This window comes from Oncorhynchus clarkii, chromosome 26 (genome assembly GCF_045791955.1).
Source record: "Oncorhynchus clarkii lewisi isolate Uvic-CL-2024 chromosome 26, UVic_Ocla_1.0, whole genome shotgun sequence".
NCBI classification, from domain to species: Eukaryota; Metazoa; Chordata; class Actinopteri; order Salmoniformes; family Salmonidae; genus Oncorhynchus; species Oncorhynchus clarkii.
The window spans coordinates 36,196,410-36,218,455 of record NC_092172.1 but is presented as its reverse complement, the minus strand read 5'-3'; the positions used below and the strand labels follow the sequence as shown (position 1 = coordinate 36,218,455).

The window sequence follows — 22,046 nt, the reverse complement described above, 5'->3', positions numbered from 1 at the left end:
TTACTACAGTACATCTATACATCCAGAACCACATTACTACAGTACATCTATACATCCAGAACCACATTACTACAGTACATAAATACATCCAGAACCACATTACTACAGTACATCTATACATCCAGAACCACATTACTACAGTACATCAATACATCCAGAACCACATTACTACAGTAACTACAGTACATCAATACATCCAGAACCACATTACTACAGTACATCAATACATCCAGAACCACATTACTACAGTAACTACAGTACATCAATACATCCAGAACCACATTACTACAGTACATCTATACATCCAGAACCACATTACTACAGTACATCTATACATCCAGAACCACATTACTACAGTACATCTATACATCCAGAACCACATTACTACAGTACATCAATACATCCAGAACCACATTACTACAGTAACTACAGTACATCTATACATCCAGAACCACATTACTACAGTACATCTATACATCCAGAACCACATTACTACAGTACATCTATACATCCAGAACCACATTACTACAGTACATCAATACATCCAGAACCACATTACTACAGGACATCTATACATCCAGAACCACATTACTACAGTACATCTATACATCCAGAACCACATTACTACAGTACATCAATACATCCAGAACCACATTACTACAGTACATCTATACATCCAGAACCACATTACTACAGTACATCAATACATCCAGAACCACATTACTACAGTAACTACAGTACATCTATACATCCAGAACCACATTACTACAGTACATCTATACATCCAGAACCACATTACTACAGTACATCTATACATCCAGAACCACATTACTACAGTACATCTATACATCCAGAACCACATTACTACAGTACATCAATACATCCAGAACCACATTACTACAGTACATCTATACATCCAGAACCACATTACTACAGTAACTACAGTACATCAATACATCCAGAACCACATTACTACAGTAACTACAGTACATCAATACATCCAGAACCACATTACTACAGTACATCTATACATCCAGAACCACATTACTACAGTACATCAATACATCCAGAACCACATTACTACAGTAACTACAGTACATCAATACATCCAGAACCACATTACTACAGTACATCAATACATCCAGAACCATCCAGTTACCTCTTCTTTGCCCAGGGCTGTCTGGTAGTTATAGTTAGGGTAGTTATAGTTATAGTTCGGGTAGGTATAGTTAGGGTAGGTACAGTATAGTTATAGTTATAGTTAGGGTAGGTATAGTTATAGTTAGGGTAGGTATAGTATAGTTATAGTTAGGGTAGGTATAGTTATAGTTAGGGTAGGTATAGTATAGTTATAGTTAGGGTAGGTATAGTTATAGTTAGGGTAGGTACAGTATAGTTATAGTTATAGTTAGGGTAGGTATAGTTAGGGTAGTTATAGTTATAGTTAGGGTAGGTATAGTTAGGGTAGTTATAGGTATAGTTAGGGTAGTTATAGTTAGGGTAGTTATAGTTATAGTTAGGGTAGTTATAGTTATAGTTAGGGTAGTTATAGTTATAGTTAGGGTAGTTATAGTTATAGTTAGGGTAGTTATAGTTAGGGTAGTTATAGTTAGGGTAGTTTTGGTTATAGTTAGGGTAGGTATAGTTATAGTTAGGGTAGGTATAGTTATAGTTAGGGTAGGTATAGTTAGGGTAGTTATAGTTATAGTTAGGGTAGGTATAGTTAGGGTAGTTATAGTTATAGTTAGGGTAGGTATAGGTATAGTTAGGGTAGGTATAGTTAGGGTAGGTATAGTTATAGTTAGGGTAGGTATAGTTAGGGTAGTTATAGTTAGGGTAGTTATAGTTATAGTTAGGGTAGGTATAGTTAGGGTAGGTATAGTCATAGTTAGGGTAGTTATAGTTAGGGTAGTTATAGTTAGGGAAGATATAGTTAGGGTAGTTATAGTTAGGGTAGGTATAGTTATAGTTAGGGTAGTTATAGTTATAGTTAGGGTAGTTATAGTTATAGTTAGGGTAGTTATAGTTATAGTTAGGGTAGTTATAGTTAGGGTAGTTATAATTAGGGTAGTTATAGTTATAGTTAGGGTAGGTATAGTTATAGTTAGGGTAGTTATAGTTATAGTTAGGGTAGTTATAGTTAGGGTAGGTATAGTTAGGGTAGGTATAGTTATAGTTAGGGTAGGTATAGTTAGGGTAGTTATAGTTAGGGTAGTTATAGTTACCTCTTCTTTGCCCAGGGGTCTGAAGCGTGTCTGGTAGCGGCTGAGCTCCACATTGAGGCGATGGACGGTCATCTTCAGGCTGTCGTTCTCGTCTACCACCTCCTGGGCTTGCTGCCTTAGACTCAGCAGCTCTGCCTGTTCACCTACAGGGGGAGCTACAGTCAGTGTCTGGTCCACACAGGAAGTACAATGCAGAACACCTCTTATCCAGGTACATCCAGAGATCCAGTTGATAACAAACTGAGAAATCCTGAGAGCTGGCTTCCATAGTCGGGTTGTAGGTCCCCAGTCTCTCCCCTCCCCTACCCCGTCTCTCACAGCCCCCTGTCTCTCCCCTCCCCTACCCAGTTTCTCACGGCCCCCAGTCTCTCCCCTTCTGTCTCTCACGGCCCCCAGTCTCTCCCCTCCTCCCCTGCTGTCTCTCACGGGCCCCAGTCTCTCACCTCCTCCCCTCCTGTCTCTCACGGCCCCAGGGTTTTTCTCTCCTTGTCCCCCCCTTCCACCCCACCTTAGGTCCTCTCCCCTCTTGCCCCCTCACCCCCCAGTATCCACCCCACCTGCTGTAGGGACAGGGGCCTTGCTGAGTTCCCGCTCCAGACTCTGGACCCTCTGGTGGCTCCTCTGCAGCTGCAGGCTCTGTTCTGTACACCTCTGCTCCAGCACCCTCCTGTCTGCCCCCAGGGCCTGGTTCTGCTCTGTTAAAGACCGAACCATCTCCTTCTGCATGTCCAGAACCTCTCTGTAGGCACTGCTGGCCTCTGAGTGTGGCAAGGTGTATGGCACAGCACAGCAAGACACAACACACACAGACACAGACACGCAGACACACACAGACAGAGAAACACAGACACACAATGACAGAGACACACACAGACAGAGAAACACAGACAGAGACACACAATGACACACAGACAGAGGCACACAGACAGAGACACACAATGACACACAGACAGAGAAACACAGACAGAGACACACAATGACACACAGACAGAGGCACACAGACAGAGACACACAATGACACACAGACAGAGACACACAGACAGAGACACACAGACAGAAACACACAATGACACACAGACAGAGACACACAGACAGAGACACACAGACAGAAACACACAATGACACACAGACAGAGACACACAGACAGAGACACACAGACAGAGACACACAATGACACACAGACAGAGACACACAGACAGAAACACACAATGACACACAGACAGAGAAACACAGACAGAGACACACAGACAGAGACACACAGACAGAGACACACAATGACACACAGACAGAGACACACAGACAGAGACACACAGACAGAGACACACAGACAGAGACACACAATGACACACAGACAGAGACACACAGACAGAGACACAGACAGAGACACACAGACAGAGACACACAGACAGAGACACACAGACAGAGACACACAGACAGAGACACACAGACAGAGTGACAGCAAGCAAAGAGGAAAAGTGAGGCCAGGTCCAGACAACACAGATATAATAATACTGTGAGGTCCAGACAACACAGATATAATAATACTGTGAGGTCCAGACAACACAGATATAATAATACTGTGAGGTCCAGACAACACAGATATAATAATACTGTGAGGTCCAGACAACACAGATATAATAATACTGTGAGGTCCAGACAACACAGATATAATAATACTGTGAGGTCCAGACAACACAGATATAATAATACTGTGTCTCCTGACCGACTCTAAGGATGACTGTGTCCTGACTGACTAAGAATGACTGTGTCCTGACTGACTAAGAATGACTGTGTCCTGACCGACTCTGGACGACTGTGTCCTGACTGACTAAGAATGACTGTGTCCTGACTGACTAAAAATGACTGTGTCCTGACCGACTCTAAGGACGACTGTCTCCTGACCGACTCTAAGGATGACTGTGTCCTGACCGACTCTAAGGACGACTGTGTCCTGACCGACTCTAAGGACGACTGTGTCCTGACTGACTAAGAATGACTGTCTCCTGACCGACTCTAAGGACGACTGTGTCCTGACCGACTCTAAGGATGACTGTGTCCTGACCGACTCTAAGGATGACTGTGTCCTGACTGACTAAGGACGACTGTGTCCTGACTGACTAAGGACGACTGTGTCCTGACCGACTCTAAGGATGACTGTGTCCTGACTGACTAAGAATGACTGTGTCCTGACTAAGGACGACTGTGTCCTGACTGACTAAGGATGACTGTGTCCTGACCGACTCTAAGGATGACTGTGTCCTGACCGACTCTAAGGATGACTGTGTCCTGACTGACTAAGAATGACTGTGTCCTGACCGACTCTAAGGACGACTGTGTCCTGACCGACTCTAAGGATGACTGTGTCCTGACTGACTCTAAGGACGACTGTGTCCTGACCGACTCTAAGGATGACTATCTACCTGATGGTCCATCTCTCCTGCTTCCTGAACTCTTGGTCTTCTGGGCTGAAGACCTCTTCTTAGATGCACGGAAGCTTTCTTCTGTCAAATCTGAGAGAAGAAGTAGTTAAGGTGTACTTCCTCTCATCACCTCCCTCTGAAACATACAACTACTGGCAATTAGAAAGACAAAGAGAGGGGAGAGAAAGAGTGGATAGAGAGAGAGGAGAGAGATATTAGCTGCCCTCACAGTGTTAGACTGACGGCTGATCTAGACTAGGTGATAGACAGTAGGCTGATCTAGACTAGGTGATAGACAGTAGGCTGATCTAGACTAGGTGATAGACAGTAGGCTGATCTAGACTAGGTGATAGACAGTAGGCTGATCTAGACTAGGTGATAGACAGTAGGCTGATCTAGACTAGGTGATAGACAGTAGGCTGATCTAGACTAGGTGATAGACAGTAGGCTGATCTAGACTAGGTGATAGAGAGCTGGTATGGAAAGGATGGGAATTATAATCCTACCATTTGGCAAATGAAATGGGAGTGTTTTTATAAGCGGTCTCACTGGGCCAAAGACAAGTCCTTACCTGGGGAAGGCATGCTTCTACGAGACCAAGACGAAGGCCTCTGCTCCAGTTTGGACGGTGTGGCCTGGGGGAGAGAGAGGGATTGTAAGAGGGATCATGAGAGAAAGAAAGAGAGAGAGATAAAGATCGAGAGAGAGATATGAATGCACAGTCCAACTCCAGTCCTCCATTACCCCCAAAAGCCCAACTCCAGTACTCCCAATACGACCAGGATGGGTTGATAATAATATGACCAGGATGGGTTGATTATATGACCAGGATGGGTTGATTATAATATGACCAGGATGGGTTGATAATAATATGACTAGGATGGGTTGATTATAATATGACCAGGATGGGTTGATAATAATATGACCAGGATGGGATGATAATAATATGACCAGGATGGGTTGATTATATGACCAGGATGGGTTGATTATAATATGACCAGGATGGGTTGATAATAATATGACAAGGATGGGTTGATAATAATATGACCAGGATGGGTTGATAATAATATGACCAGGATGGGTTGATAATAATATAACCAGGATGGGTTGATAATAATATAACCAGGATGGGATGATAATAATATGACCAGGATGGGTTGATTATATGACTAGGATGGGTTGATAACAGGACCAGGATGGGTTGATAATAATATGACCAGGATGGGTTGATAATAATATAACCAGGATGGGTTGATAATAATATAACCAGGATGGGTTGATAATAATATGACCAGGATGGGTTGATAATAATATGACCAGGATGGGTTGATAATAATATGATCAGGATGGGTTGATAATATGACCAGGATGGGTTGATAATAATATGACCAGGATGGGTTGATTATAATATGACCAGGATGGGTTGATAATATGACCAGGATGGGTTGATAATAATATGACCAGGATGGGTTGATAATAATATGATCAGGATGGGTTGATAATATGACCAGGATGGGTTGATAATATGACCAGGATGGGTTGATTATATGACCAGGATGGGTTGATAATAATATGATCAGGATGGGTTGATAATATGACCAGGATGGGTTGATAATAATATGACCAGGATGGGTTGATAATAATATGACCAGGATGGGTTGATTATATGACCAGGATGGGTTGATTATATGACCAGGATGGGTTGATAACAGGACCAGGATGGGTTGATAACAGGACCAGGATGGGTTGATAATAATATGACCAGGATGGGTTGATAACAGGACCAGGATGGGTTGATAATAATATGACCAGGATGGGTTGATGCTGGACCCTCTATTTCTGAAACTATCCGCCGCCATTGTCGCAACTCCTATTACCAGCCTGTTCAACCTCTCTTTCATATCGTCTGAGATCCCCAAGGATTGGAAAGCTGCCGCAGTCATCCCCCTCTTCAAAGGGGGAGACACCCTGGACCCAAACTGTTACAGACCTATATCCATCCTGCCCTGCCTATCTAAGATCTTCGAAAGCCAAGTCAATAAACAGGTCACTGACCATCTCGAATCCCACCGTACCTTCTCCGCTGTGCAATCTGGTTTCCAAGCCGGTCACGGGTGCACCTCAGCCACGCTCAAGGTACTAAACGATATCATAACCGCCATCGATAAAAGACAGTACTGTGCAGCCGTCTTCATAGACCTTGCCAAGGCTTTCGACTCTGTCAATCACCATATTCTTATCGGCAGACTCAGTAGCCTCGGTTTTTCGGATGACTGCCTTGCCTGGTTTACCAATTACTTTGCAGACAGAGTTCAGTGTGTCAAATCGGAGGGCATGCTGTCCGGTCCTCTGGCAGTCTCTATGGGGGTGCCACAGGGTTCAATCCATCGGGCCGACTCTTTTCTCTGTATATATCAATGATGTTGCTCTTGCTGCGGGCGATTCCCTGATCCACCTCTACGCAGACGACACCATTCTATATACTTCCGGCCCGTCCTTGGACACAGTGCTATCTAACCTCCAAACGAGCTTCAATGCCATACAACACTCCTTCCGTGGCCACCAACTGCTCTTAAACGCTAGTAAAACCAAATGCATGCTTTTCAACCGTTCGCTGCCTGCACGCCCGACTAGCATCACCACCCTGGATGGTTCCGACCTAGAATATGTGGAGATCTATAAGTACCTAGGTGTCTGGCTAGACTGTAAACTCTCCTTCCAGACTCATATCAAACATCTAAAATCGAAAATCAAATCAAGAGTCGGCTTTCTATTCCGCAACAAAGCCTCCTTCACTCACGCCGCCAAACTTACCCAAGTAAAACTGACTATCCTACCGATCCTCGACTTTGGCGATGTCATCTACAAAATTGCTTCCAACACTCTACTCAGCAAACTGGATGCAGTTTATCACAGTGCCATCCGTTTTGTCACTAAAGCACCTTATACCACCCACCACTGCGACTTGTATGCTCTAGTCGGCTGGCCCTCGCTACATATTCGTCGCCAGACCCACTGGCTCCAGGTCATCTACAAGTCCATGCTAGGTAAAGCTCCGACTTATCTCAGTTCACTGGTCACGATGGCAACACCCATCCGTAGCACGCGCTCCAGCAGGTGTATCTCACTGATCATCCCTAAAGCCAACACCTCAGTTGGCCGCCTTTCGTTCCAGTTCTCTGCTGCCTGTGACTGGAACGAATTGCAAAAATCGCTGAAGTTGGAGACTTTTATCTCCCTCACCAACTTCAAACATCTGCTATCTGAGCAGCTAACCGAGCGCTGCAGCTGTACATAGTCTATCGGTTAACAACCCACCCATTTTACCTACCTCATCCCCATACTGTTTTTATTTATTTACTTTTCTGCTCTTTTGCACACCAATATCTCTTACCTGTACATGACCATCTGATCATTTATCACTCCAGTGTTGTTAATCTGCAAAATTGTACTTATTCGCCTACCTCCTCATGCCTTTTGCACACAGTGTATATAGACTCCCCCTTTTTTTCTACAGCGTTACTGACTTGTTAATTGTTTACTCCATGTGTAACTAACTCTGTGTTGTCTGTTCACACTGCTATGCTTTATCTTGGCCAGGTCGCAGTTGCAAATGAGAACTTGTTCTCAACTAGCCTACCTGGTTAAATAAAGGTGAAATAAAAAATAATAATATAACCAGGATGGGATGATAATAATATGACCAGGATGGGATGATAATAATATGACCAGGATGGGTTGATAATAATATAACCAGGATGGGTTGATAATAATATGACCAGGATGGGTCGATAATAATATGACCAGGATGGGTTGATAATAATATGACCAGGATGGGTTGATAATAATATGACCAGGATGGGTTGTTAATAGGACCAGGATGGGTTGATAATAGGACCAGGATGGGTTGATAATAGGACCAGGATGGGTTGAAAATATAACCAGGATGGGTTGATAATATAACCAGGATGGGTTGATAATATGGGTTGATAACATGACCAGATGGGTTGATAATATGACCAGGATGGGTCGATATTATGACCAGGATGGGTTGATAACAAGACCAGGATGGGTTGATATGACCAGGATGGGTCGATAATATGACCAGGACGGGTTGATAATATAACCAGGATGGGTTGATAATATGACCAGGATGGGCTGATAATATGACCAGGATGGCTTGATAACAAGACCAGGATGGGTTGATAATATGACCAGGATGGGTCAATAATGACCAGGATGGGTCAATAATATGACCAGGATGGGTTGTTAATGACCAGGATGGGTTGTTAATATGACCAGGATGGGTTGATAATATGACCAGGATGGGTTGTTAATATGACCAGGCTGGATTGTTAATATGACCAGGATGGGTTGTTAATATGACCAGGATGGGTTGATTATATGAACAGGATGGGTTGATAATAGGACCAGGACGGGTTGATAATATAACCAGGATGGGTTGATAATATGACCAGGATGGGCTGATAATATGACCAGGATGGCTTGATAACAAGACCAGGATGGGTTGATAATATGAACAGGATGGGTCGATAATGACCAGGATGGGTCAATAATATGACCAGGATGGGTTGTTAATGACCAGGATGGGTTGTTAATATGACCAGGATGGGTTGATAATATGACCAGGATGGGTTGTTAATATGACCAGGCTGGATTGTTAATATGACCAGGATGGGTTGTTAATATGACCAGGATGGGTTGATTATATGACCAGGATGGGTTGATAATATGACCAGGATGGGTTGATTATATGACCAGGATGGGTTGATAATAGGACCAGGATGGGTTGATAATAGGACCAGGATGGGTTGATAACATGACCAGGATGGGTTGATAACATGACCAGGATGGGTTGATAACATGACCAGGATGGGTTGATAACATGACCAGGATGGGTTGTTAATATGACCAGGATGGGTTGATTATATGAAAAGGATGGGTTGATTATATGACCAGGATGGGTTGTTAATGACCAGGATGGGTTGTTAATATGACCAGGATGGGTTGATAATATGACCAGGATGGGTTGTTAATATGACCAGGATGGGTTGATTATATGACCAGGATGGGTTGATAACATGACCAGGATGGGTTGTTAATATGACCAGGATGGGTTGATTATATGAAAAGGATGGGTTGATTATATGACCAGGATGGGTTGTTAATGACCAGGATGGGTTGTTAATATGACCAGGATGGGTTGATAATATGACCAGGATGGGTTGTTAATATGACCAGGATGGGTTGATTATATGACCAGGATGGGTTGATAATAGGACCAGGATGGGTTGATAATAGGACCAGGATGGGTTGATAACATGACCAGGATGGGTTGATAACATGACCAGGATGGGTTGATAACATGACCAGGATGGGTTGTTAATATGACCAGGATGGGTTGATTATATGAACAGGACGGGTTGATTATATGAACAGGACGGGTTGATAATAGGACCAGGACGGGTTGATAATATAACCAGGATGGGTTGATAATATGACCAGGATGGGCTGATAATATGACCAGGATGGGTCGATAACAAGACCAGCATGGGTCGATAATATGACCAGGACGGGTCGATAATATGACCAGGATGGGTTGATAATATTACCAGGGTGGGTTGATAATATAACCAGGATGGGTTGATAATTTAACCAGGATTGTGCCTTTGTCTTCTGGACAACGAAAGAAAGTTGATATGAAAACCAATAGAACAGGAGAGAAATGGCATTGGGGTGGGTCTCTACAGAAAGAAAGTTGATATGAAAACCAATAGAACAGGAGAGAAATGGCATTGGGGTGGGTCTCTACAGAAAGAAATAAAATCATTAAAAAATACTTCCCTCGGCCTCCCGGGTGGCGCAGTGGTTAAGGGCGCTGTACTGCAGCGCCAGCTGTGCCATCAGAGTCCCTGGGTTCGCGCCCAGGCTCTGTCGTAACCGGCCGCGACCGGGAGGTCCGTGGGGCGACGCACAATTGGCCTAGCGTCGTCCGGGTTAGGGAGGGATTGGTCGGTAGGGATCTCCTTGTCTCATCGCGCACCAGCGACTCCTGTGGCGGGCCGGGCGCAGTGCGCGCTAGCCAAGGTTGCCAGGTGCACGGTGTAGCCTCCGACACATTGGTGCGGCTGGCTTCCGGGTTGGATACGCGCTGTGTTAAGAAGCAGTACGGCTGGTTGGGTTGTGTATCGGAGGACGCATGACATTCAGCCTTCGTCTCTCCCGAGCCCGTTCGGGAGTTGTAGCGATGAGACAAGATAGTAGCTACTACAACAATTGGATACCACGAAATTGGGGAGAAAAAGGGGTAAAAAAATAAAAATAAAAACAAATAAAAAAGACTTCCCTCCACAGTGGAATCAGTAAGCTTCTTTAAAAACAATACCTGTAGATTGATTCAGATCACAAGCTCGTAGGCATATGCCTATTGGGAAGCCCGCAATTTCTGCAGGGCAGGTGGCAATAAACCTAGCTGATTACTGAGTTGAGGCTGTCAGTGAAAAGCATCTCAGATATTGAGAAGATAATGTGTCTTGAGTATAATTTATAATGTTGAGAAAAGGGGGGAGGGGTGTGTGGCAAACCCGTCTCTCCACTGGGGCCTCCGCCCCGTAACCTGTACCCCCGTCTCTCCACTGGGGCCTCCGCCCCGTCTCTCCACTGGGGCCTCCGCCCCGTCTCTCCACTACGGCCTCCGCCCCGTCTCTCCACTACGGCCTCCGCCCCGTCTCTCCACTGGGGCCTCCGCCCCGTCTCTCCACTGGGGCCTCCGCCCCGTCTCTCCACTACGGCCTCCGCCCCGTCTCTCCACTGGGGCCTCCGCCCCGTCTCTCCACTGGGGCCTCCGCCCCGTCTCTCCACTGGGGCCTCCGCCCCGTCTCTCCACTGGGGCCTCCGCCCCGTCTCTCCACTGGGGCCTCCGCCCCGTCTCTCCACTACGGCCTCCGCCCCGTCTCTCCACTACGGCCTCCGCCCCGTCTCTCCACTACGGCCTCCGCCCCGTCTCTCCACTACGGCCTCCGCCCCGTCTCTCCACTACGGCCTCCGCCCCGTCTCTCCACTACGGCCTCCGCCCCGTCTCTCCACTACGGCCTCCTTCAGTGTCTTCTGTTTGGAGTGCTCCATGTGAGCAATGAGCGTGTCTGGTTTCTCTGTCCTAATGATGTTGATGGAGCGTGTGTCTGGTTTCTCTGTCCTGATAATGTTGATGGAGCGTGTGTCTGGTTTCTCTGTCCTGATAATGTTGATAGAGCGTGTGTCTGGTTTCTCTGTCCTGATCATGTTGATAGAGCGTGTGTCTGGTTTCTCTGTCCTGATAATGTTGAGGGAGCGCCTGAGCATAGAGGTAACTGGCAGCTCAGAAATGTACTGGTTGAGGGGCGGCGACCGGCTGAGGGGCGGCGACCGGCTGAGGGGCGGCGACCGGCTGAGGGGCGGCGACCGGCTGAGGAGCAGCAGGAGAAATCCAGCTCAAAACAGGCCTCTGTTTCCGTGCTTCGGCAAGACAGAACAGCTGCCTCCGGGTCAGGGTTAGGCCTAACAGGCCTCTGTACGCTGAGACAGAACAGCTGCCTCCGGGTCAGGGTTAGGCCTAACATATTACCTCAATTACCTCCACTAACCTGTACCCCCATCTGCAGCTCTGTGTATTACCTATACATAGTCACTAACCTGTACCCCCATCTGTAGCTCTGTGTATTACCTATACATAGTCACTAACTCTACCTACATATTACCTCCACTAACCTGTACCCCCATCTGTAGCTCTGTGTATTACCTATACATAGTCACTAACTCTACCTACATATTACCTCCACTAACCTGTACCCCCATCTGTAGCTCTGTGTATTACCTATACATAGTCACTAACCTGTACCCCCATCTGTAGCTCTGTGTATTACCTATACATAGTCACTAACTCTACCTACATATTACCTCCACTAACCTGTACCCCCATCTGTAGCTCTGTGTATTACCTATACATAGTCACTAACCTGTACCCCCATCTGTAGCTCTGTGTATTACCTATACATAGTCACTAACTCTACCTACATATTACCTCCACTAACCTGTACCCCCATCTGTAGCTCTGTGTATTACCTATACATAGTCACTAACCTGAACCCCCATCTGTAGCTCTGTGTATTACCTATACATAGTCACTAACCTGAACCCCCATCTGCAGCTCTGTGTATTACCTATACATAGTCACTAACCTGAACCCCCATCTGTAGCTCTGTGTATTACCTATACATAGTCACTAACCTGAACCCCCATCTGCAGCTCTGTGTATTACCTATACATAGTCACTAACCTGAACCCCCATCTGTAGCTCTGTGTATTACCTATACATAGTCACTAACCTGAACCCCCATCTGTAGCTCTGTGTATTACCTATACATAGTCACTAACCTGAACCCCCATCTGTAGCTCTGTGTATTACCTATACATAGTCACTAACTCTACCTACATATTACCTCCACTAACCTGAACCCCCATCTGCAGCTCTGTGTATTACCTATACATAGTCACTAACTCTACCTCCATATTACCTCCACTAACCTGAACCCCCATCTGTAGCTCTGTGTATTACCTATACATAGTCACTAACCTGAACCCCCATCTGTAGCTCTGTGTATTACCTATACATAGTCACTAACCTGAACCCCCATCTCTGTGTATTACCTATACATAGTCACTAACCTGAACCCCCATCTCTGTGTATTACCTATACATAGTCACTAACCTGAACCCCCATCTCTGTTTATTACCTATACATAGTCACTAACCTGAACCCCCATCTCTGTTTATTACCTATACATAGTCACTAACCTGAACCCCCATCTGTAGCTCTGTGTATTACCTATACATAGTCACTAACCTGAACCCCCATCTGTAGCTCTGTGTATTACCTATACATAGTCACTAACCTGTACCCCCATCTGTAGCTCTGTGTATTACCTATACATAGTCACTAACCTGAACCCCCATCTGTAGCTCTGTGTATTACCTATACATAGTCACTAACCTGAACCCCCATCTGCAGCTCTGTGTATTACCTATACATAGTCACTAACTCTACCTACATATTACCTCCACTAACCTGTACCCCCATCTGTAGCTCTGTGTATTACCTATACATAGTCACTAACCTGAACCCCCATCTGTAGCTCTGTGTATTACCTATACATAGTCACTAACCTGAACCCCCATCTGCAGCTCTGTGTATTACCTATACATAGTCACTAACCTGAACCCCCATCTGTAGCTCTGTGTATTACCTATACATAGTCACTAACCTGAACCCCCATCTGCAGCTCTGTGTATTACCTATACATAGTCACTAACCTGAACCCCCATCTGTAGCTCTGTGTATTACCTATACATAGTCACTAACCTGAACCCCCATCTGCAGCTCTGTGTATTACCTATACATAGTCACTAACCTGAACCCCCATCTGCAGCTCTGTGTATTACCTATACATAGTCACTAACCTGAACCCCCATCTGCAGCTCTGTGTATTACCTATACATAGTCACTAACCTGAACCCCCATCTGCAGCTCTGTGTATTACCTATACATAGTCACTAACCTGAACCCCCATCTGCAGCTCTGTGTATTACCTATACATAGTCACTAACCTGAACCCCCATCTGCAGCTCTGTGTATTACCTATACATAGTCACTAACCTGAACCCCCATCTGTAGCTCTGTGTATTACCTATACATAGTCACTAACCTGTACCCCCATCTGTAGCTCTGTGTATTACCTATACATAGTCACTAACTCTACCTACATATTACCTCCACTAACCTGTACCCCCATCTGTAGCTCTGTTTATTACCTATACATAGTCACTAACCTGTACCCCCATCTGTAGCTCTGTGTATTACCTATACATAGTCACTAACTCTACCTACATATTACCTCCACTAACCTGTACCCCCATCTGTAGCTCTGTGTATTACCTATACATAGTCACTAACCTGTACCCCCATCTGTAGCTCTGTGTATTACCTATACATAGTCACTAACTCTACCTACATATTACCTCCACTAACCTGTACCCCCATCTGTAGCTCTGTGTATTACCTATACATAGTCACTAACTCTACCTCCATATTACCTCCACTAACCTGTACCCCCATCTGTAGCTCTGTGTATTACCTATACATAGTCACTAACCTGTACCCCCATCTGCAGCTCTGTGTATTACCTATACATAGTCACTAACCTGAACCCCCATCTGTAGCTCTGTGTATTACCTATACATAGTCACTAACTCTACCTACATATTACCTCCACTAACCTGAACCCCCAGCTCTGTGTATTACCTATGCATCACATTGACTCGTTAGTTAATTTAGTCAATATTTTTCTTAACTCTTATTTTTCTTAAAACTGCCTTGTTGGTTAAGGGCTTGTAAGTCACTGTAAGGTGAAACACCGGTTGTATTCGACGCAGGTGACAAATACAATTTGATAGTTGTGTTGGATAAATAAGATACATGATGACTAACCAAAATACACACAGGCCAATTTAAATCCACTATATTATGCAAATTAACCTATAGACCAATAAGCATGATGGTCAAATGTATTTTTTTTTACATTGACTGGTACTTCCATCAATGAATAAACATCATTATTTTGCAATGGGATTTTTTCACTCCTTTTTTTGGAGGCAAAAGTCGACAATTTCTTGCTAACGGAAACCCTGGTGAGTGTAGGTCAGAGAGAGAATGAGAGAAAGGGTACAGAGAGCAGTAGCCAAATTCTTCAACCCTAGCTCTGGTCTAAAGTAGTGCACTATATAGGGAATAGGGTGCCATAGGGTTCTGGTCTAAAGTAGTGCACTATATAGGGAATAGGGTGCCATAGGGCTCTGGTCTAAAGTAGTGCACTATATAGGGAATAGGGTCCCATAGGGCTCTGGTCTAAAGTAGTGCACTATATAGGGAATAGGGTTCTATAGGGCTCTGGTCTAAAGTAGTGCACTATATAGGGAATAGGGTCCCATAGGGTTCTGGTCTAAAGTAGTGCACTATGTAGGGAATAGGGTTCTATAGCGCTCTGGTCTAAAGTAGTGCACTATGTAGGGAATAGGGTTCTATAGGGCTCTGGTCTAAAGTAGTGCACTATATAGGGAATAGGGTACCATAGGTTTCTGGACTAAAGTAGTGCACTGAATAGGGTGCCATAGGGCTCTGGTCTAAAGTAGTGCACTATATAGGGAATAGGGTGCCATAGGGCTCTGATCTAAAGTAGTGCACTATACAGGGAATAGGGTGCCATAGGGCTCTGATCTAAAGTAGTGCACTATATAGGGAATAGGGTGCCATAGGGCTCTGATCTAAAGTAGTGCACTATACAGGGAATAACATGGGATGTATCCAATCTCAAGGGGAAAAAATGACAGCAGAAAGATTTTTAAAAAGTGTTTTACCTTCTGAACTGGTGTTGGAAACATCTGTTGAACCTCAGCTTCCTCTGGAATACAGAGCTATATTAATTATGGAAACATCTGTTGAACCTCAGCTTCCTCTGGAATACAGAGCTATATTAATTATGGAAACATCTGTTGAACCTCAGCTTCCTCTGGAATACAGAGCTATATTAATTATGGAAACATCTGTTGAACCTCAGCTTCCTCTGGAATACAGAGCTATATTAATTATGGAAACATCTGTTGAACCTCAGCTTCCTCTGGAATACAGAGCTATATTAATTATGGAAACATCTGTTGAACCTCAGCTTCCTCTGGAATACAGAGCTATATTAATTATGGAAACATCTGTTGAACCTCAGCTTCCTCTGGAATACAGAGCTATATTAATTATGGAAACATCTGTTGAACCTCAGCTTCCTCTGGAAAACAGAGCTATATTAATTATGGAAACATCTGTTGAACCTCAACTTCCTCTGGAATACAGAGCTATATTAATTATGGAAACATCTGTTGAACCTCAGCTTCCTCTGGAATACAGAGCTATATTAATTATGGAAACATCTGTTGAACCTCAGCTTCCTCTGGAATACAGAGTTATATTAATTATGGAAACATCTGTTGAACCTCAGCTTCCTCTGGAATACAGAGTTATATTAATTATGGTCATTATGGAAACATCTGTTGAACCTCAGCTTCCTCTGGAATACAGAGCTATATGAATTATGGAAACATCTGTTGAACCTCAGCTTCCTCTGGAATACAGAGCTATATTAATTATGGAAACATCTGTTGAACCTCAGCTTCCTCTGGAATACAGAGCTATATTAATTATGGAAACATCTGTTGAACCTCAGCTTCCTCTGGAAAACAGAGCTATATTAATTATGGAAACATCTGTTGAACCTCAGCTTCCTCTGGAATACAGAGCTATATTAATTATGGAAACATCTGTTGAACCTCAGCTTCCTCTGGAATACAGAGTTATATTAATTATGGTCATTATGGAAACATCTGTTGAACCTCAGCTTCCTCTGGAATACAGAGCTATATTAATTATGGAAACATCTGTTGAACCTCAGCTTCCTCTGGAATACAGAGCTATATTAATTATGGAAACATCTGTTGAACCTCAGCTTCCTCTGGAATACAGAGCTATATTAATTATGGAAACATCTGTTGAACCTCAGCTTCCTCTGGAATACAGAGCTATATTAATTATGGAAACATCTGTTGAACCTCAGCTTCCTCTGGAATACAGAGCTATATTAATTATGGAAACATCTGTTGAACCTCAGCTTCCTCTGGAATACAGAGCTATATTAATTATGGAAACATCTGTTGAACCTCAGCTTCCTCTGGAATACAGAGCTATATTAATTATGGAAACATCTGTTGAACCTCAGCTTCCTCTGGAATACAGAGCTATATTAATTATGGAAACATCTGTTGAACCTCAGCTTCCTCTGGAAAACAGAGCTATATTAATTATGGAAACATCTGTTGAACCTCAGCTTCCTCTGGAAAACAGAGCTATATTAATTATGGAAACATCTGTTGAACCTCAGCTTCCTCTGGAATACAGAGCTATATTAATTATGGAAACATCTGTTGAACCTCAGCTTCCTCTGGAATACAGAGCTATATTAATTATGGAAACATCTGTTGAACCTCAGCTTCCTCTGGAATACAGAGCTATATTAATTATGGAAACATCTGTTGAACCTCAGCTTCCTCTGGAATACAGAGCTATATTAATTATGGAAACATCTGTTGAACCTCAGCTTCCTCTGGAATACAGAGCTATATTAATTATGGAAACATCTGTTGAACCTCAGCTTCCTCTGGAAAACAGAGCTATATTAATTATGGAAACATCTGTTGAACCTCAGCTTCCTCTGGAATACAGAGCTATATTAATTATGGAAACATCTGTTGAACCTCAGCTTCCTCTGGAATACAGAGCTATATTAATTATGGAAACATCTGTTGAACCTCAGCTTCCTCTGGAATACAGAGCTATATTAATTATGGAAACATCTGTTGAACCTCAGCTTCCTCTGGAATACAGAGCTATATTAATTATGGAAACATCTGTTGAACCTCAGCTTCCTCTGGAATACAGAGCTATATTAATTATGGAAACATCTGTTGAACCTCAGCTTCCTCTGGAAAACAGAGCTATATTAATTATGGAAACATCTGTTGAACCTCAGCTTCCTCTGGAATACAGAGCTATATTAATTATGGAAACATCTGTTGAACCTCAGCTTCCTCTGGAATACAGAGCTATATTAATTATGGAAACATCTGTTGAACCTCAGCTTCCTCTGGAATACAGAGCTATATTAATTATGGAAACATCTGTTGAACCTCAGCTTCCTCTGGAAAACAGAGCTATATTAATTATGGAAACATCTGTTGAACCTCAGCTTCCTCTGGAATACAGAGCTATATTAATTATGGAAACATCTGTTGAACCTCAGCTTCCTCTGGAATACAGAGCTATATTAATTATGGAAACATCTGTTGAACCTCAGCTTCCTCTGGAATACAGAGCTATATTAATTATGGAAACATCTGTTGAACCTCAGCTTCCTCTGGAATACAGAGCTATATTTTATAATAATAGTCTGAATAGTGAGTGCAGACAGTGTGTTTGGTGTGTGTGTGTTTGGTGTGTGTGTGTGTTTTGTGTGTGTGTGTGTGTGGGGGGGGGGGGACCAACCTGGGGGTAGAGGGGACACTATGTCGAAGGCAGAGTCATCAGTCTCCTCTCTGCCCTCTGACAGAACATCACTCTGGAAAACAGAGACAAGGACTTAACACAACACACACAGCTTGAGAGTTTACAGAGAAGACAGTTGAATTGCCATTCAGGGTATAAAGAGAAGACAGTTGAATTGCCATTCAGGGTTTAAAGAGAAGACAGTTGAATTGCCATTCAGGGTATAAAGAAAAGACAGTTGAATTGCCATTCAGGGTATAAAGAGAAGACAGTTGAATTGCCATTCAGGGTATAAAGAGAAGACAGTTGAATTGCCATTCAGGGTATAAAGAGAAGACAGTTGAATTGCCATTCAGAGTTTACAGAGAAGACAGTTGAATTGCCATTCAGAGTTTACAGAGAAGACAGTTGAATTGCCATTCAGAGTTTACAGAGCTGCTGTTTGTGGTGAAAAACAATCATTTTGGCATAAAAATACCTTAATGAACGAGACCTTTATTTCTAAGACTGAGAAACTTTGGTCGAGATAACTCTCTGACTTTCACTGTTAATACACACACACACACACACACACACATACACACACGCACACTCTGTCCTGTCATGATGCCGTCACCTCCACCCCACACACACTGTTAATACACACACACACACACACTGTTAATACACACACACACACACTGTTAATACACACACACACACACCCACTCTGTCCTGTCACCTCCACCCCAGTCTGAACCCCTCTAAGCCCTTGGCTTGACCCTCTCAGACACTCTGTCCTGTCATGATGCTGTCACCTCCACCCCACACACACACACACTCTGTCCTGTCATGATGCTGTCACCTCCACTCCACACACACACTCTGTCCTGTCATGATGCTGTCACCTCCACCCCACACACACACACACACTCTGTCCTGTCATGATGCTGTCACCTCCACCCCACACACACACACACTCTGTCCTGTCATGATGCTGTCACCTCCACCCCACACACACACACTCTGTCCTGTCATGATGCTGTCACCTCCACCCCACACACACACACTCTGTCCTGTCATGATGCTGTCACCTCCACCCCACACACACACACACTCTGTCCTGTCATGATGCTGTCACCTCCACCCCACACACACACTCTGTCCTGTCATGATGCTGTCACCTCCACCCCACACACACACACACTCTGTCCTGTCATGATGCTGTCACCTCCACCCCACACACACACACTCTGTCCTGTCATGATGCTGTCACCTCCACCCCACACACACACACACTCTGTCCTGTCATGATGCTGTCACCTCCACCCCACACACACACTCTGTCCTGTCATGATGCTGTCACCTCCACCCCACACACACACACACACTCTGTCCTGTCATGATGCTGTCACCTCCACCCCACACACACACACTCTGTCCTGTCATGATGCTGTCACCTCCACCCCACACACACACACACTCTGTCCTGTCATGATGCTGTCACCTCCACCCCACACACACACTCTGTCCTGTCATGATGCTGTCACCTCCACCCCACACACACACACACTCTGTCCTGTCATGATGCTGTCACCTCCACCCCACACACACACACTCTGTCCTGTCATGATGCTGTCACCTCCACCCCACACACACACACACTCTGTCCTGTCATGATGCTGTCACCTCCACCCCACACACACACTCTGTCCTGTCATGATGCTGTCACCTCCACCCCACACACACACACACACACTCTGTCCTGTCATGATGCTGTCACCTCCACCCCACACACACACACTCTGTCCTGTCATGATGCTGTCACCTCCACCCCACACACACACACTCTGTCCTGTCATGATGCTGTCACCTCCACCCCACACACACACACTCTGTCCTGTCATGATGCTGTCACCTCCACCCCAGTCTGAAACCCTCTAATCCCTTGGCTCGTTCCTCTCAGACAGAGTCATATCTTTTTAAAGACTATCTTTAATTCAGAGCCTGTTATGGGGTTACGGGTTGGTTGGCCCTTAAAAGTTGCAGCAGCCCTGTCAACGCCCCAAACGCCTACGGAGGCTTACGGAAGTATTCAACCCCCCCCACCCCCTTGGCATTTTAACTATTTTGTTGTCTTTACAACCTGGAATTAAAATGGATTTTTAGGGGGTTTGTATCATTTGATTTACACAATATGCCTGAAGATGCAAAATATAGTTTATTGTGAAACAAACAAGAAATAAGAGAAAGAAAATGAAAACTTGAACGTGCATAAATATTAACCCCCAAAGAGGACTGAGATGGGTCCTTTTCTACCCCAGAGTTCACTTTAAAAAGAGGACTGAGATGGGTCCTTTTCTACCCCAGAGTTCACTTTAAAGAGGACTGAGATGGGTCCTTTTCTACCCCAGAGTTCACTTTAAAAAGAGGACTGAGATGGGTCCTTTTCTGCCCCAGAGTTCACTTTAAAAAGAGGACTGAGATGGGTCCTTTTCTGCCCCAGAGTTCACTTTAAAGAGGACTGAGATGGGTCCTTTTCTGCCCCAGAGTTCACTTTAAAGAGGACTGAGATGGGTCCTTTTCTGCCCCAGAGTTCACTTTAAAGAGGACTGAGATGGGTCCTTTTCTGCCCCAGAGTTCACTTTAAAAAGAGGACTGAGATGGGTCCTTTTCTGCCCCAGAGTTCACTTTAAAGAGGACTGAGATGGGTCCTTTTCTGCCCCAGAGTTCACTTTAAAGAGGACTGAGATGGGTCCTTTTCTGCCCCAGAGTTCACTTTAAAGAGGACTGAGATGGGTCCTTTTCTGCCCCAGAGTTCACTTTAAAGAGGACTGAGATGGGTCCTTTTCTGCCCCAGAGTTCACTTTAAAGAGGACTGAGATGGGTCCTTTTCTACCCCAGAGTTCACTTTAAAGAGGACTGAGATGGGTCCTTTTCTACCCCAGAGTTCACTTTAAAAAGAGGACTGAGATGGGTCCTTTTCTGCCCCAGAGTTCACTTTAAAAAGAGGACTGAGATGGGTCCTTTTCTGCCCCAGAGTTCACTTTAAAGAGGACTGAGATGGGTCCTTTTCTGCCCCAGAGTTCACTTTAAAGAGGACTGAGATGGGTCCTTTTCTGCCCCAGAGTTCACTTTAAAGAGGACTGAGATGGGTCCTTTTCTGCCCCAGAGTTCACTTTAAAAAGAGGACTGAGATGGGTCCTTTTCTGCCCCAGAGTTCAC

General features: G+C 44.4%; 1 protein-coding gene across 1 annotated transcript in view; it reads right to left on the bottom strand.

Moving 5' to 3' along the window:
- Positions 1-22,046, bottom strand: part of LOC139384615 (centrosomal protein of 89 kDa-like) — a 194,617-nt gene that overhangs the window by 154,872 nt on the left and 17,699 nt on the right. The window contains exons 5-11 of the mRNA XM_071129434.1: positions 18,843-18,915; positions 16,086-16,158; positions 11,756-12,110; positions 5,217-5,280; positions 4,646-4,735; positions 2,783-2,983; positions 2,226-2,368 (exon numbers count right to left, since the gene is read on the bottom strand). Of these exons, the coding sequence (XP_070985535.1) occupies positions 2,226-2,368; positions 2,783-2,983; positions 4,646-4,735; positions 5,217-5,280; positions 11,756-12,110; positions 16,086-16,158; positions 18,843-18,915 (999 nt within the window). The remainder of the gene's footprint in view (positions 1-2,225; positions 2,369-2,782; positions 2,984-4,645; positions 4,736-5,216; positions 5,281-11,755; positions 12,111-16,085; positions 16,159-18,842; positions 18,916-22,046) is intronic.